At 44.3% G+C, this 18,339-nt stretch overlaps 1 protein-coding gene across 7 annotated transcripts in view; it reads right to left on the bottom strand.

Moving 5' to 3' along the window:
- KLF7 (Kruppel like factor 7) overlaps positions 1-18,333 on the bottom strand; it is a 59,799-nt gene extending 41,466 nt beyond the window's left edge. For all 7 annotated transcript variants that reach the window (XR_002116596.1, XR_002116594.1, XR_002116595.1 and 4 more), the window contains exon 1: positions 18,091-18,333. Coding sequence is in view for 2 of the 7 variants with exons in the window: in XM_010713480.2 (XP_010711782.1) it covers positions 18,091-18,192 (102 nt within the window). In the remaining 5 variants the exon portion in view is untranslated. The remainder of the gene's footprint in view (positions 1-18,090) is intronic.
- Between the last annotated feature and the right edge of the window lie 6 nt (positions 18,334-18,339).

The following is an 18,339-nucleotide window of genomic DNA, read 5'->3' as shown; positions in this document are numbered from 1 at the left end:
AAGTACTTCCCAAAGGCTCTTCTTTCCAGGCTCTTCCCCCACTAGCATCCTCTCCTTCCTTGTTCCTTCACACTGCATCTCCTCAGCAACATTTTACTTTGGCAGGAGCCTTGTGGTCAAGGCATGGCACTGCCCCTGGTCATGCTCTCTCTTTCTCCTGGCAACCTACTCTTTTTCTCCTGGCAAAACGTCCCTGGAAACATACTGGAGAATACTGTGCAAGACTGCCAGGCCCTGCCTCAAGTTTTTCCTGGCATTTATCCTTCTCAGATTAATTGGGAAGGTTCCCAAATTAATTCCAGGTCCATAATGAGCACCACACTCAGCACCACCTTCTGAAGGTGAGGGCATCTCTGCTGACAATGCCGCAAGGCTTTCAGCATCCATTCTGCCTGTACCTTACTGCTCAGAGGATCTTAGTGAGACCTTTGGCTTTCCAGACCCATCCTTAAGTATCGCATTTGAGTAAACTGAATGAGACTTGACACTGTGCCTTTCTCCAAGATCAGAAGGCCCTAATGATGGAGCTGGGAAGTAGAAGATAGCACACTCACAGCATAGAGCCTTATTGAACCATCACACACATCTCCAATTCACTACCAAACGTAAAGGGTTTGGTACAGGGTACTCTGGTCTCTCACCACCCTCCAGAACAGAAACAAACAAAACTCATTTACCAACAAGGAAAAGAAAAACAAACTGTGGCTATTATAATCCCAACAGCAGACATGCTATTGGGTCTACTTCCAACTCAGACATTTTAAAAATGTAGTTTACCTCAGTCTTATTTTCCCTGATTTTCCTTTTCTATTTATTTAAGACTATATAGTACCTTCTACAATAAGTCTGCTTTTCTAGGGCAGCTGTATACTGCTCTTTCCCTCTATTGCCTTTTTGCAATGAGATGGAAGTCTCCACTATTGTTGCCTGGAAGTCTGTGGCCAGGCTCTCTCAGTTTGGTCTGTGGGAAGGGGAAGAGCAAAGACACGTGCTCTGTTGCTGAGGAATGACAGCTCTCCTGTCGCAGAAGTGGTGTCCCCTTCCTTGTGGCACAACCAACCCTTCCCATCATTTTGTTTATCATCAATATTGCTTAACTCATTTTTAGTAGCCCTCACAGGCAGGGTCTGTTGCCAGCTATCATCATCCCAAACACTTTCAGAACTCTGTCACTCTTCTATGGTACAATCCCTGTAACAGATAAACACAAACATCATGTTCCCCCACGTACAAATTACAGCTTTCAGGAACTGCAATATTATTTTGGTTATAAACACACAAAGGTAACCTTTATGCTAGGCAAGGAGGAGTTGCACAAGTGACCACAGGCTGAGCCTCTGCCTCACAGGGAACGATCCAGGGAGCCTTTGCTGCTTCTCCTCCCACTGCTTCCCAGGCAGTTGCAATGATATCAGTGCTAAAGTGAGAGCCAAAATTCCTTGTGGTGGTAACTGGGGCTGCTGGAGGGATTTGCTTCAGTCCCACAGACCAGGAACGAGAATTCAGAAAGGGAGAGAATCAAGCTCAAAGCACACTGTATTAGCTATCACCAACGCTACATGCTGGCACAGTCTGCACATCCAGGATGCAATATTTCAGGCACTATTCATGACTTTTGCCATTATGAGTTCCCTCAGAAGTCAAAAATAGTCCTTTTCAACATGTGGACATATTCAGGAGGACAGCATGAGCACCTCAGTGATGCTTCCCATCATGAGAGCAATGTTCAGAGTGATTTCATCCACTTTGCATCTCTAACCCTTCCCATCAGACCACAGGTATCCCCAGCTCTGCAGATCTCCCATCACTACAGCACTGAGTGCACAATATGTGTCAGAAAAGCATGAAGTCAAATTGACCCTGCAAGCTCCTGGGTGCTCCCTGAGGTGTTCCAGTCCTCCTCTGAAGACGCTAATGTGTCCCTACCCCACCAGAAGTAATGAAGCACTCCTGGAATAAAAAACTGCATTAAAAGTCTTCTTTACATGCGAGCTAAGAGCTTTCTTTCCCTCATACCATTTTTACTCATAAATATAACATCAAGGTGATCGTGTTCTCCTCAGCCTACTCAGAGTGTTCTGTAAGTAAAACCTGCAATTGGCAATTTATCAGATGAAAAAATAAAAGCCACATTTCGTTTTTCCCTACACTTAAAAATGACCACGTGCAGCCTCTGAAGCACACCGATCTTCTTAACAAGGTCATGAATATCAGCCTGGAGGTGGAGGCAGGGAAACAAAACCACCCTGCACATGTTTTCCTTCTATGCCGCATTCTTACTGATGTTTTGCTCACTTTCTAAGCAAAGAGGAAGCCTCTCCTGTTCCCGTAACTCTGTGTTTATTCACATTCCAGCAGCAGCAGTGCTAACAGCCACAAGGAGCTCTCCAAGGGCAGAGAATCCGATCTAGCTGCAACACATTTTGAAGCTTGAGACATGGCCAGTTCTGAGCAGCAATGAGGTGAAAGCCGTGAGAGCAGAAAAGAAAGGCAATGGGTGGTGGGACACCATGAAATCTTTTGAAAGCACCATTCTGCAGGCTAGGACAAAAAGCACAGCACACCCTTCGGCCAGTGAAAAGACTGGAAAATGCTCTTTAGGAGGCATAGCCTTAAGAGTCTGAACAAATCCCCCCAGATGTCCCCAGTGACAAAGAAGCCCAATTTGATCAATACAGCAGCATTATTAACACAGCGATGGCTTACACGCAGCTGGTCATATGTTCCTGCCTCTGCTGACTGTGGGGGAAGGGGTGCAAACTTGGCTGCAGTTCACAGGGGAAATGTCTCTCAAAATCATTACACTGCACAAAGAATCTCTTACCCGCTTCCCTGCAAGCTGCTTTTCTGGGAGAACTCTGCTTTGTCAGTATTGATCAAGCTCAGGTGGAAACCCACACATACTTTGTGCATTATGTGTTGGGTTGGTTTTGGTTTTGGTTTGTTTTGTTTTGTTTTTCAAAAAGAAATGTTACTTTTAATTGCTTTAAGATTCCTATCTTCAGGCTTTTCTTTGCAGCTACAAAAAGCCTTTTCTTCGTGGGCTGGGGACAGACACATAAATGTAGGCAGTTAACAATAACGTGACTGCAGAGGGTGGGACTTTATGAATAGCAAATCTTGTAAAAATATTGTGGGGACTAGGGGCTGAGTTAAGTGTGTTTGGATTCAAACAGAAGGAACGGTAGTAGAAGGGTATACATCGCTACCACTGCCAAGCTCTGGTCAGAGTCGTAGCCCTTCTGTGTTTGGCTCTTCACAAAGAGAGTTTACAGACAGTCCTTGCAAGTAGCTCAGGAATTGGCAAGAGAATGGAAGGGGAGAAAAACACTTACAGCTAATCATCTGCTCAAGTATGGCCAGCAAATCCGAGGACTGAGTAAAAACGAGGCCCTGCGTGTGCCACAAGCCAAGTGGGAGGAAGGGCATCACGTAGGCGGCAGTGTGCATGTGCACCATCCCAGGTGGCTTGTGAAGGAAAAAACACAACAGAGAACCTAAAAGAAAAAGGACCACAGAAATGATGCATCTGCACCACTTGTCTTTCTTCAGCACTCAGTTTGGACATGGTCAAAAAACAGAGAAAACAACAGTCTTGTTACTCCCCTCCACTGGGAAGAAATCCTAACACCTTTCTGACATAAAAACACAAAGACCATCAAAGCCAAATATTGCACAAGGAAGGTAGAAGGCTGAACTTGAACTACTATGGGTCTCTACGCTGTATTTACCAAGATTTTCTCATCAGAAAAGTGTGGTGCTACTCCAGAGTTGCTGGCATAAAGCTCTCCCAGAAAGGGGTGCTGTACAAGTGTCTAGACAGACTAAAATTAAAAAGAACAAATTATATGACACTGCCCACTGTCTGCAAGCCAGGGCCAGATTCTCACAGGGAGGAGTAAATCACTAGAACTGTAATCATAGATAGTGGAGTTATCTTAATTTACACTAAGCAAGAATTTGGCCTAGAAAAACATTCCTGTCAAGTCTGCAGCCAAAAATTCCTCCGCTAGACCACATTCCACCAGCTAAACTGCCAGGGAAGACAATTGCAAAAAAAATTTAATTAAAATAGAGATCAGGGAACTGGTAGCGTTTTCTCCATTCTTGGCTTCCTCTTTGTGACAACTATTTGGGTACTCCAATTTCCCAGCCAGAAAAATGGGCACCTACATCTTCCTGCTCTCTATGTGCAATGACTGAAGCATCCTATGTGCTTAAAGCTCAGTCATCATATCAAACAGACATCTGAACTCTCTAAAACCTGGGTCTTAGATGGAAGCAAATGCATTTTGCTTTGCTGAAACAGCTCTGTCATTGCTCTTGGAAAATCTGAGTCTCAGAAAGGCAACTGTGAGAGACTGTAGGTGTCAATCCTCTGACTCACCAGGGTACCGCTAGGGAATTTTACTGCCCCAGACCACACAAATCCACTGGCACAGTGGGTGAAGGAGAAAGTCCTTCCTTGGTCCCTGGTGCCGAAATACAGGTATGCACAAAGACTATTGCTTTTCCACTTTTCTTGTTCATATTTTATCTCTGAACTTAAACTTTTGTATTGATTAGTATCTCAACAGAAAGAGGATTTTCTGCACACACTTCTTTTTTCAATTCCACCTGGAAGTCATTAAGTGGAATAATACACCAGTGATGTGGAGCAATGCAATCACGCCATCAGCTCATAAGGACGATGTCATGTGGTGCCTAATTGTAGCAGGTCCTTTCTTCGCTTTTACTCCTTAATTTTCATTAAAACATTTGGCTTTTTACATGCTTGTCTGCGAGAACATCTGCAACAGCACACTGTGCAGAACCTACTTCTTTACAGTCCTTGTGTTCTGCACAAACATTCCTAAATGGTGCTCACCTCTGTACTGTCCGTGGAACGCTTGTGCTTGAGAAAGCTGCTAATTCCCAGGCAAGACTCTGTTTTGTACACCTTGCTACCTGCACTTCTAAAAGAACACAGTTACAGCCCCACAGGCCAGCTGAGCATTGATTAACATGTTATTTTGTATCCTCTCACACTTGCTGGAAGAAAGAAAAGAAAAAAAAAAAGAGGAGAAAGATCACAGTTTTTGTGAACAGTTTTCACAGAAGCACAACCTAGAGAAAACCGTCACAGCTCTGCAGCACACAACCAGCTGTGATGCTCATTACTATCCAGTGAGGCCCTACTGCTTTGTTACAACCCCAGCAGACTCCATGGGTTGAGCAGCATTCCTCCTGTGCAGGAAGGAAGGGGAATCACACATCCTCCAAAACACCAGGAAAATACTTCTTTGCAAGCCTCCTCTGCGAGCATCCTGAGCTGCCCCAAAGGAGCAGCAATGGCTAAAAGCAGCAAAGCAGACAAACAGACTAGGAAGGTCTCATGGCACTCAGTGCTTCCCTGCATCTCAAGCATGCCTCCTGCTAGCAGCTTCCTCAAATCCTCCTTTACGGTGGCGCAGTCAGGACATACCAGTGCTGCCTCTCTTGGGTCCAGTCCAGAACCCACTTGGATGCGAGGGAATTATTTCCATTGCTTCCAGCAGCCTTGGGACAAGGCCGAGCTGCCTGCCCAGCACTGACTCAGCAACAACAGCTGCGGAGGAGGTGGAAATGGTGCCCTTCTGTGTTGCAAGGATTGGGGCCATGCAGCAAGCTGGTGGAAACACCAGGAAGGTTTCTTAATGGCAGCCAGCACTCAGAAACATGTTCACAGCTTCACAGAGTGAATCCAGGAAAATATACGCTCCCAATGATGCCTTCCAAGCTCCTCACACTGACGGCAGCATCTTTCCTCTGCTGCAGGATCAGCATGAGGGTGCTGCAGGTCCAACATGCTCTCCCACGGTCCTGTGGAGCCACCTTGCCCCAGGCCACCAAGAGGGGCCACCTCCTAGGTGGTGCTGGGACCCTGCCCACACTGCTCCCTTTGCTGAGGGGCAGAACAGAGGTGTGTCAGGTGTCACAGAAATTCAAGCAGCTTTTCTGATGAGCCATGATCACAAAAACCAGTGACCTTCTGCTTTTGGCACACATACACTGTTTTCTGAACAAGAGGCAGTAATTCATGGCAGCCCTACTCTTCCCATCACTATTAACCATGCAGTTTTCAAACCCATACTTCTATTTGTCTTTAGACACTAAAGTACTGAGGTTTTCCATTGTCTGCTGTCAATAGCCACTCTGATCAGCTACCATCACGTCCAATCATTAACACCATTTTGACTTCATCCACTTGAGTTTTGATCTGTTTCATTAAGCAAACAAACAAAACTTGACATCATTTTTTTTGTTGTTGTTGTTTCCATTTACTTGATGGGTTGCAGCCCCTGATATAAAAGACATCTTAATAAAAACAACCCAGAAAACTAAGGAAACTGATAAAAAGCTTCCACTGTGAAGAAAGCAGGGAAAAGGGCATAAAGAGTAAATGCTACAGTTTCGGGGTCTTTGTTTGTTTGTTTTGTGATGTCACCAGAGAGAGAGTGTATGTAAAGAAACACACATAGGGCAGGGAACCAAATCCTTGAGACTGAATTTGGAGAAAGATAAATTAATGCATTTATAGAAGAAATAGCAACAGAGCACACACACACTAACTACAAAGCTGAGATACAGCTGGGCTGAAAAGAGATCTGAGCAGAAGACAGCAAGGAGCAATATGGTTTGGAGGACACATTCTTAGTATCAGATATACAGGAAAACTGGAAGGAACACCAAGATGGAAAACATGACAAAATTGAAAGAGACATGCACATTTATTACTATTTTTCATGTCTGCCGCACAGTCAGTATTATAATCTCCAGTCAGTGAGAGGAAGTCTCACTCTACATTTAGATGAAAATGCTTGAAAGAGTTAATATAGATAAAGATGGTAAAAAGCATCACTTCATTCTTTTATGGATTGGATATGAAACCAAACAAAGCAATGGAGTTGCTCATGGACAAATGAGAGAATACAGGACAGCAAGAAATTTAATTCAAGTAGGAAGGAAAACAGGCTTTTAGATATTCTTTCCCCAAGTGGGGTTTTAGTCCGTGCTCCCAAGGAAAGCAGGGTCTCACACTAGATGGATTTCCAATGAGATGAGGAAGATGCACTAGGGCATACAGTAAGAACTGGCATCTAGGCAAAAGAATTTTATGATGTAAAAGAGATTACATTTTCTGTGCTCATTTCAGGATTAGAAATTTCTGAATTAGTAGAACTGCTGATTAGCAATTTAGAAAATCAGAAATTAGCAATGGACCGAATCTGTTTATATGCACAGTTAATTGATGTTGGACAAAGGTAGTGCCTTTTCACCATGTGTACTCTGTTCTGTGCACTCTGCTCTTCAATCTCATTTGTCTTCAGAATTTGCCATTCAGATCGCCCCCATGCTGAACATCAACTCTCCTATGATCTTTCTCAACCTCAGAGGCCAATCTGCAGGAAGAATTCAGCCCCACACTCTCTCCATGTCATGGCACTGCACGACCTCTCTCACCTGTCTTTGTTTCCCAGACAGGTATCACTGTCCTGGGAGGAGCAAAGCCCACAGCAGGTATCATCCTACTTTGCAGTGCTGGGGAGAGCATGTTTAAAGCTTAGAAACATCTATTTCCTTCCCATCTCCATGCTTTCTTCATTTGAAAAACAAAGCAAATGAACCATGCTGCATCCTGTTTCATAGACACTTTTTAACGGAGAGAAATTTCTTTCCAGCAGAGTTTCCGTTATATATTAGCTGAAAGTAGGAGGAGAAACAGTATTTATAAGATGCCTAAGGCCACACTCACTATAAAACAGAAATAAGCCAATACAGTCAGGGCATAACTTACTACTGCACAACATTTGAAAAAAATGTATCCTCTCATTATGGCTCTTGAGACAATCTCCTCCCCCGATAACATTTGAAGCACATTTATGAGAGCCATAGAGCAGCAATATTGTTTTAATCAAATCATTAAAATGGGTGTGCTGCTTTGTGCCCATATCCTGGTATTTATTCCACATCCTGACAATATTCAGGATTTGTATAGACCATTCTCCTCCAAAGTGTCAAGTGACTTTGTAGATGCTGGGCCAGTGCAAATCTGTGTATCACCACTGTGACTTTGGCAGATCTGCATCAGTTTGCATCAGCCAGGATCTGACTCACCAACTCATCCAAAACCCTCATGTGATGTGAGAATTATTTTTCCCTTTTAAACAGAGAAAAAGAAGTTCAGAACCAGATGTCAAAGGTTTTCTTAACCTTTTTCACTTAAGCGTACAGAAAAAGAAAGGAGACAGAAATTCCCTCCTTTTCACAGTATAACATCTGATGAGAGATGCAGCTTGCTCAAAGAAAATCTTAAATTATAAGGCCTCGCAGTTGATCTAGCTTTCACAGTATGAAGAAAATCCATCTGACACAGTCCCAGTGGAGTCTTCAACCTAGGAATCATTCAGCATCCAGCTGAACAGGCATTTGACTCTTGAAAGATTAGTTTTCCTACCGTAGGCTGTTCTTGTACGATACCAGGTGACATGCACTTATCCTAAAATTCCGCAACAACTACAGAAGCACCTTACAGTCTTTTCATTGGGCTGGGTCAGCACTTGAAGCCTCAACCTCTTCTTTCAAGATAGGAGATCTCTGATAGTTTTCTCCTGGACTAATCAGACAAAAACCCCCCTTCCTCTCGCTATGTGACTGCAACTCCTCCTGCTCCTTCACCTGTTTCTTAAAACTCCAACACCAGAGGCTTCCAGTTACACCAGAAGCGTGTTTCTTAACACCAAAAACAAGCTTCTGGTTTCCTCAAATGTCTAGGAAAGCCTACAAACACAACTTTACACTAGCCCAAAAGACCACAAACCAAAACCACATAAAAACAATGAGCACCTTGCCCGAAATACAGCAACCTTTCGATGTTCACATCCATTCTGAAATGCTGGCACAGCTTATGAACAGCTGTGACTGGGATAGCAGCAGCATGCAGGATGGAAAAGAGCTGTTTTGCCCAAACTGGTCACAATCTCCACCAGTCATTCCAGTGCCCACCTGCTTTTCCTTTATTATTTTAAAATGTAGACAAATTTTAAAAAAGAGACACTGACATTTCTCCTCAGCTGATCTGGTCACTGATGAGGGAGGTCTCTTTTCACTGGCACAGACTTTCCATTGAGCAGCAAACGCAGCCTCTCCCACTGTCCACGTGTCGGAAACAAAGCCATTTCTGTCCTGATGCTTTCCATATGAAACACCAGCTCCCATCTTTCTTCTCCTCTCTCCCTCCCTTTCTTATTTTATTACTCATGCAGCAGCTGTAGTAGCTTGCAGATGAGTGGAACATTTCCTTCAGAGCAGTGTAAATTTTCCAGGCTGACATGGGAGGCCAAAAGAAAGAAAAGAAGAAAACAACCTCCAAACAAGGATCATGAAGTGCTTTTCACTAGTAAGAAGCAGACAGCAAGCACAGCAGGGCTGTGACTCTTTAAGCCACTGTGCAGCCACAAGAAAAAGATCAAAGCCCCTGAGTCACTGTACTCTAGGATGTGAAGCACCTCAGAACCAGCAGTGAGCCGGAGTGCCCAGGCAGGATGAGCACAGAACCCTCACCCAAAAGATGACAAAGCACCTTGCACCTGGCTGTGAGGAGTTCTGTATGAACAGAGCTGAATGGGAAGAAGTGACCAGCAGCTCTAAGGAGGTGATGGAGATATGTGGCTGCACAGCTGTTGCACACCTCATGCATCTGTATGCCTCAGATTTGTACCTCCAGGTTATGGACCAGAAGCAGTCAGACATTGCTTATGGCATCATGTGGTGCTGTGCTTGCAGTGCTCAAGAGTCACAGGCTGCAATGAGCCCAGATATCTTTTATTAGGCAAATTGATACTGGGTGGGAAAAATGAACCAAATCTGAGAGCCACAGGACAGCAAAGCAGACTTGGTGCCAAACTAAGCCTCTCACATCAGAAATAGGGACAGGCCCTGAGGAAAGCCTCTAGAACGTAGCCCTGGTTGAAACATTTGCTACCAAGCAGTCTCCAGCTGGAAAATATATATATATATATAAAAATATATATATATATAAAATCTATAGTGTTTTGTTAGAATACATGAGTTTTGGAACCACCACATCATCACCTAAAGTTTAACACACCCAAGAGGTTATGTGCAGGGGCAGATCTGAATCGAGCAGAAAAAGTGATCAGTCTCTAACATCACAACTAAGGCTGTGATGAGAGTGTAAAAAGCAAGCAGACAGGAGCAGCTCTCTCCCCTTCTTCTCCTCCACTTACCAAACATTCTCACTATGGCCCTTGCTTGCTGGAACCTTTGTTTTCCATTCAGCACCAGTGAAACACAAAGACAATTACAGGCAGTCCCCTACCTCACCCCTCAGTACAAAGCTTGATGCCGATTCCCCTCCCAGGCAGGAGGCAAGACAAGTCAGCAAGGGGTAGAAACTGCAAATGTTTGAACCCAAGAACTCTCCTTCTTCTTGGAAATGAAGCATGCCCACTGAAGAGTCAGGATTAAAACCAAATGCCTAAGAGCATAGTAGCCTATTAGTAGTGAAAGCATTTTTAAATCTAATTTACTTGTCACGCTGCATGCATTTTCCTCACTACACAATCCAAACAGTCGCTTTCACTTTGATTTCCAGTCACTTTACTCAGTTGCATGGGAAGGATGTTGCAGTGCAAGAGCTGCAAAGACAGCAGGTGGGCAAGATGATCCCATCCAAAAAGCACAAACCTTGCTTACGGCATTTATTTTTTTTTAATTATATAGATGGAGATAATTTCACTGATTGCAGTTCATGTCAAAGCACGTTGATTTACAAGCTCCATCACGGTCAAATGTCAACCTTATGCCAGCATGCATTTAAAATCGACCTTGAGAGGCTATAAATTTAAGGGCAGGATTTGTAAATCAGGACACGAATTGGACTCTCTCAGAAAAGCCTCTCACAAGCCAGCGTCCTTCTCCTTTGCATGCCCCCCCATCAATCACATTGTCTCCCAGACTCGCTTCTGTTCCCGGCTACCTCCCTACCCCTTGCTGAGCAGGGGCTGTTGGCACCCTCGTGTGATTTAAGCCCTAGCTTTGCACGCAGGTCCACAACACTGGCAAATAACCAACAGGATTAGGATGTGTCAGACATGGTCTATAAGCCCCGTGTTCAAAACCATTATGACACTTAAATGCGTATGTCTGTGGGACCTTCACCAAGCACTAATACGCTGTCTGTGCGTGACTCAGACTCTTTAGTGTACATTGTAAAGTATACCACATGCATCTTAATGGTTCTCTAAACAACAACACGTGTAATGAATACACAGTTGCACTGAGCGGAAATGCTCTGGATTGGAAAGGATCCTTCGTGTGAGAACAAAGAGAGAGCAGGTACCTGTTTAAAATAATCAAGAGCACCAGAGCAGCTCACCAATACAGTGAACAATAATAAAACGTTAAAAATAAACAAATCCTTGCCTTTCTGTCCAAGTTTCTTACACCCAACTCCCGTTTGTCCACTTTCTAAAAACCAAGATGAGGTAGCATTAGCACTGTGCACCAGTTGTCTCAAATATACCACAGACCCCGGGGGGGGGGTGTTAAGGTTAACTTTCTGCTATTTATCTACACTATTTCACGGAGGTGATCACACAGCCAGAGAGGGCTCTCAGCTGCCATGTGCTTTCATCCCATGGGATGGGGTGACTGGATCTGGCGCAGCCCCTCTTGCCCAGCAACTTTCCTGAGCACCCTACGCCTCTAAAAGTGACCCTCGCAGCATCTGCAGGAGAAGCAAAGAGCTGCCAACTTGTCTTATAACTGAAGAACCAAGGAGAGGTTTGGCACCCTGATGCAATCCAAGATGTCTAACTACCCCGGAGCACAAAGGCTCAAACAATTTCCTCTAGGAAAAGAGAAGAGATGCAGACTCTGCTCTTACAGGCAGCCCTCCCCACCAGCTGCTGCCAAGACCAGGGATTGCAAGAGCAGTCTGGCTAGCAGGCACATGCAGGGATGTATACATATATCTCCATGCTCATGTCTCTCAAGCTTAGACAATAGAAGCATTTTCTTAATGCTGCTGGAATCAAGTAACCAGCTTTTTTATTTTAAAAAACAAAAGACCACAGGGTATGGCTCAGAAACAAGAAAAGTAGAAGGAATATCACAGTTTTTTTTAAAGCCCGTGTCTTTAAAGACCATCTCAGTGCTTTGTGAACCAAGCACATGACTTTAGAAGTGTTGAAGTGGCAACACTTGGAAGGAAACACAGCCAAGAGAGTACTCAACTCAGACATTCCAACAAGCGTAGTGCCTATCAAGACTGAAGTCAACAGAAGAAAACTGGGATGGTCTCAAACATAACAGCATCAAGCTTGGGAATATACTTTAATCAGATCTGTACTCTGTACCTTATCTAGCATAACAAGGGAGGAACAGAGAGGAAAGTAAGAGGGGTTTGGCATCACTCTTGAAAACCTTTATTAATTCTCCAGAATCCAGCTTTACCATCTAAAATAAAACTTCCATCAATTAAAATACCTGTGAATAATTTTTAGGAGGTTTTGAGTGTTGTGATAGTAAGTATTTCTTCCCTTTTGCAGGATGTGACAGATTTGATATGAGGTGTACTATTACACAACTGCTGAACATACTGAACACCAGCACTGCTCCACCAGTGAGTAACATCCTTTTTTTCTAAGGACAAACGCAACCAAAGTTGGCCACGTGCAGCTACAGTCATACAGAAACAGCTTCCTTCTTACATTCCTGTACCACGTGTTCCAGTGCAGAATGGAGAACCAAAGCACTGGATGTTTCTCAGTGGAAAGATATTGGACAAGGTCTCAAAAATATGGCAGTATCCAGAAAAAAAAACATTGTCCTCTAAGCTCAGAAACTTCAGTGTGTAATTACTGCATTATACTGAAGGGCTTCTGCTGCTTCCACATGGAAGTACTGCATTGCAGACTGGCTACATATCTTGATATTTTTGTAGCCTACTCAAATCTATGTACTGCCTATTATAACATAAAGACGTGGGTGGGTTGAGAGGTGCAAGGGTTAAAACATCCCAAACAAGTGAGAAGCATATTGAAGTTCAGTATCCACATGATTGTCTATTGCTTACAGGCATATACCCCATTTCAAAATCACTTGCCATAAGTCACACACACAGTCAACTATTTAACAGTTGTAACATGGATTGCAGGGCTCTACACTTTCACAATACTTTAATAATTTATAACAGCAGATTCTGTAATTAAGGGGAATCAGAAAAAATACAGACAGCAGTTTCCAGTTTGTCTTTCCTTTTTCTCCATCTCCTTCTACAGGATGACAGGAGCTTGCTTTCAGCACATGGAGCAAGCAGAGAGCATAGACTGGTGCTCAAGTCTGAAATACACTGCCTTACACATGTGGCTGTTCTTGGAAGTCAACCATTTCTGCACGTTATTCTCTAGAGGTATGATGTACTATAAGCACTTAAGAAATGTGTTGCACTGTGACTGGAACCAAGATGAAATAGCAATATTAAAAGAGATGTTTTAGTTTATGTAGCAGCCAACTATGCCATTAAACTAGAACAATGGAGATGATGGGGAGGCAGGAATGTTTTCCATTTATGCCATTCCAGTAGCATGGAAACTTTTCCTATAGGCCTGAAAATGATCCTGTCTGAGAAGTGGAAGTCAGCATTAAGATGTAAGAGTTCTACTAGATTAGCCACTTTGGAATTCTCTGCTCTCACACAGCACTGGGATCTCCAGGCCCTCTGCGAGGATGGGTCATTTCAACCTCCCCACCCCACAAACACCGTACCTCAGCATCATTGGTGTCAGTCATTTCAGAAAAAGATAAAATGAGGCTTAAAGACTTGATTAAAAATACACAAAGAAGGCTCTACCACAGACTCAAAGGCAAAACAAAGGTTTCCTTGATTCTATGCTTTCAGGAAACGTACATCCCCCTTCGAAGGATCAGGACTTGCTGCAATTGAGAGCAACTGGGTCAGTCAAGGAAAGAGGAAACATCAGTTCAACGATGCAGTGCTATTCTCACCAACAAGATCTGTTTTGCCCAATGACACACATAGGAAAGGCTGGCTGTCTTGCAGTATACACCAGAATATGACACTCAAAACCTGCATTTTAAACTGCTTAATCAACCACACACACACTGGCCCTGTGCAGCTACCTGCCTATTGTGCCCTGAAAATCACATGCTCACAGAAAATGAAGAGAGCCCCTAAATATATTCCACAAGACCTCTTCTCCACAGAGGGATGATGAGTCCAGAGACCTCCAAAGGGACAGGATAGTAGGGGCAGTTTGAAGTTTGAAATGCCGCATTTAGAAGAGACATATCCAATTACTGGAGATGCTCTCTGCACGTTGATCTTTTAATGACCCCTCAAACACTGCTGTGAGGGCACAGCACAAGGAACAGGCTGAAGCCCCAGGTCCAGCTCCTGCCAGTCATTACTTTACAGCCCAGCCCACTGACGGTGGGACCACGTGCAGTTCCATGGGATACACTCCTTGCAGCCACCTCCCTCAAAACCAGCCTTCTGCCTGCTTCCTTCCGTGCAGAGCCACAGGGTACTCCCCAGCCTCGTGCTGCTCTCCTTGCAGCTTGATCCCAGTCTCGAGGATGCCACATCAGACACCTACTCCTGGTGAGCCATGGCGTGTGACCAGAGCTCATGCTGCAGGGCAGCAGCCACACAAGTGCTGAAATCTACCTCCAGATGGATTCTGAAATGCGGAGTCAGCTCACAGGGATGAGAGCAGCCCAGACGGTTCACATTACTGCAAGGATGGAGCATCAGGCAGAAACAGACAGATACTGAGATACCAGCCAGCTGGTGTACAGCAAACGCCTGATTTTTCAAAGCACAACCCACCTCTTTCTTTTATCTCTTCTAGTGCTGTGGCTGTGCAATGCTGCTTGAAGAGACTAAACAAAGTTCTCCCTCTCCTGATGAAGCTGTGTGACTTATTAGATCCCAACCTCCATTCCAAAACACTCCTAACCTCACAAGCTCTTCAGCTGAAGGAGGACAGCCAAAGCTGACACAGTAAAACCAAGCATTTTCTTGCCTAAAACCCAAACCTCCTCCTTTCCCACCAACATCTGTTTTAAAATAATGCAAAACACATCATGGATTCAGTTCCAGCTTCAATCCAGGTATTTCTACTTTTATTATGTAAAATATGTCTGGGATGGAGTGATGGTTTTTTTTGTATTTTTTTCCTCCTGAAAAGGAAACGTAGGAAGGAAGAGATGACAAAATTCACTTGTGTTGTACGTATTTTGGGCTGCTCTCATTCAGCTCCAATGCTGTCAAATGTGTAAATGCCAAACTTGCTCACGTTTCTCTTGTAGTGGGAAGGGAAAAAGGGAGAGATCAGCTGACCACATGCAAGCATTTAGCAACCTGCCTGTTGCTGCCTGTCAGTGCCCTCTCTGAGCGACGGTGTTTCACAATCGGAAATACGAGCAACTGCCCAGCTGTGAAATCCTCAGCTATAAAAGCATGATCCAGAGTCAGGAGAACAGGGAGTCAGGACTGTGGCAACACTGATGCCAGAGTGCTCTCAAATTTTCAGTGGGGCATGCACGTCTTTTATAGTATTGGAAGAGACTCTACTTCTAGCAGCAGCAATTGGCATGGACTAACCCCTTTCCATAGAGGGCCAACAGCCTGATAATCACAGAACAAACTGAGCTCATAGCTTGACCAGGAAGCCCGCTCTTGACCCACACAACTACTTCCCTCAATTTAAGAGACTTTGAAGTAATCTCCTGGGGACATGGCTTTGCTGCTGTCAAAAGCACTGCTTTGCAGCCGCCATGGAACTCAGGTCTTGCACTAGAGATCTTCATGGGAGTGGAGGCAAGACCCATTCAAGCACCTTTGCTCAGAACTAAAGCTGCTGTCCTCAGCCTCAATGCTTCCTATGAGGATTGGTCACTGTCCTGACAGCTTTTAGGAATGCCTTCAGGAGCACACCCACACACGTGTGGTGTGTCCTAAAGCTGCTACGGTTTGCCCAAAGTGAATAAATCCCTAAGACCTGGCTCTGTTCACAAGTGACTGAAATCAGGGTCTCTGTGTCAGTGGGTCTGCCAAGCCCATGTGGCAGCATGCTCAGTACAGTGACGGCAGCTGCTGCCACCAGCGATCCACCAGCTTTGCTCCCCCATTGTTTGCAAGGAGAGTCCAGGCAGCAACAGGGGAGAAAAACAAATTGTAAATACAGGATGTATTATGAAACGTTGGGCACTGTTTGGAAGATATGAGGGGAAGAAAGGGAAAACATAGTAATTTTTTCTCAACTTTGCATTCCAAATATGCTGAGAGTCAGAAGGGTTTAACCAGTTAAGTGTTACATTTCAATTCTGCAACACTACAAGTGGGCTCGGGTAGATACTTTGTTCCGTATCAAACAAACCACTGCTCTGCCACACATAAAAGAAGGCAGCAGGAGACAAAGTATCACGCTCACTACTGCCTAAAGCATGCTGGCTATGTCAACAGATTATCTCGCTTTGGTCTTCTCAGGCTGTTACTAATACGCAACCCATCCAACAACAACGATGCTATGAAATTATTATTTTTTATGAAATTATATCAACCTGTTCAGTTTAATTAGCATGTTAAAATTATGAAAGGAAAGCAGATGTGACCACCATGGATGTCGAGCTGAATATTAATAACCAAAAGCATCCCCACCCCCTTGGAGGATAAAGCAAAGTTGGAATCAGTCATTTTGCACATAAAATCCTGGATGTGTTCACACGTAGCTGTCAGTAAACCCCTTGTAGGTGTACACACACACAAGGCTGGAGCCAAAACAATTTTACTAGGGCAAACCTTTAAAGATCCAGCCACAGCACAGCCAGATGACAAAGCTACAGCCTGACTGGCCACATTTCTCCCTGCACACATGCTTGTAAAGAAAATTAAATAAACGTTCCACAGTGTCACTTGCTGGAGAACTAACACACACTGCGATTACACTAGCCAAGACTAATGTGAGTGCTTGCAAGACAAAAACCAGTGGCCCATTATTTCTGAGCTGATGGTGCCATGGTCTGTGCGTGGCATTAGCACCACATGTCATTCCAGCCACACTCCACTATTCTTACTCACGAGCACATTTTTTCTGTTAAAGAGACATCAGTTTAGAGGACTCCAACTGGCGTGTCACTTCTGCCAGAAAATCACCTCCATAAACAGGGATACAGGGAGGAGTGCTGCCTTCCCTTTTCTTCCCTATCCTGGCAGATAACTATTTATAGGTATATGCATTTGGGCTCATCGTTAATTTTTCACGTCTTCTATCTGTCACCAGTCATCATTTCAATGCATTCATAATACTCAATTTCCACCTTTAGAACTACTCTGATTCTTCCTGCATATAACCAGAAGGCACTGGTGGTGGGAACAAGCCAGAGGAGGCATTGTCTTAAGGCACGGCGAGAAGCGTGCACTTCTCCTCACGTTCCAAAAAAAAAAAAGAAAGAAAAAAGGAATAAAAATGAGTTGCCCCCCTGCTTACAGAATTCAGCTTCAAAGCTTTTGCCTCCATGCACCTGCCCGCCCCCGCTTCTGCTTTCAGCTAGGATTTTTATTGACATGTACTAATTACCTGAAAATAAGAATGATCTACTCCGTTTCCACCAGCTGCCAGCTGTCAGCACTGGCTGGAAGTGATCAGCTTCACTTAAAAGAACAAAAATAACGAAAAAAAAGAAAAAAAAGAAAAACTAAGCTCAAAAACGAAAGGAAATAAAAGCAGGAGTGGTGACAAAGGCAGACCTGGCGGCTGTCACCGGGCCTCAGGTGCTCGGACAGCTGCGGGCAGGCAGGGCTGCACGGGCTGCTCAGCTGGCCATGGCAAAGAGAGATGTACAGCTCTACCCACGCGGAAAAAAAGAAAAAAAATAGAAAAAAAAAAATAAATGAAAACCAAAAAGAAAACAACCAAGCCTGAATCAGAGAACAAAAAATGAAATAAAGGCAGAAGCGCAGCCCCGAGGCACCGACTGCCTGCACTTAAGAGATTTACAGGAGTAACGTAAAGCATTCACCTGCTGCCAGTTCTCCTCCAAGGATGGCAAAGCTGAGAAGTAGCCGGTGTCGTGGACAAGCTGCAGTTCCTGGAATATACTATAACTAGCCAAGACATCCATGCTGCTGCCGGCCGGCCCCTGCTCTGCTTTGTGTGTGTTTGTTTGCTCTGGAGGGGGGTGTTTGGGATCATAAAAAAAAGAGGAGGAAAAGCAACCAATGATAGATCCAGCGTCCCTTTTGCTTTGTTTTGTTTCAGTCACACTTCA

This window comes from Meleagris gallopavo, chromosome 7 (assembly GCF_000146605.3).
Source record: "Meleagris gallopavo isolate NT-WF06-2002-E0010 breed Aviagen turkey brand Nicholas breeding stock chromosome 7, Turkey_5.1, whole genome shotgun sequence".
In the NCBI taxonomy this organism is placed as follows: domain Eukaryota; kingdom Metazoa; phylum Chordata; class Aves; order Galliformes; family Phasianidae; genus Meleagris; species Meleagris gallopavo.
The sequence above is the reverse complement of the archived record's forward strand: the minus strand, read 5'-3'. Positions and strand labels throughout refer to the sequence as shown.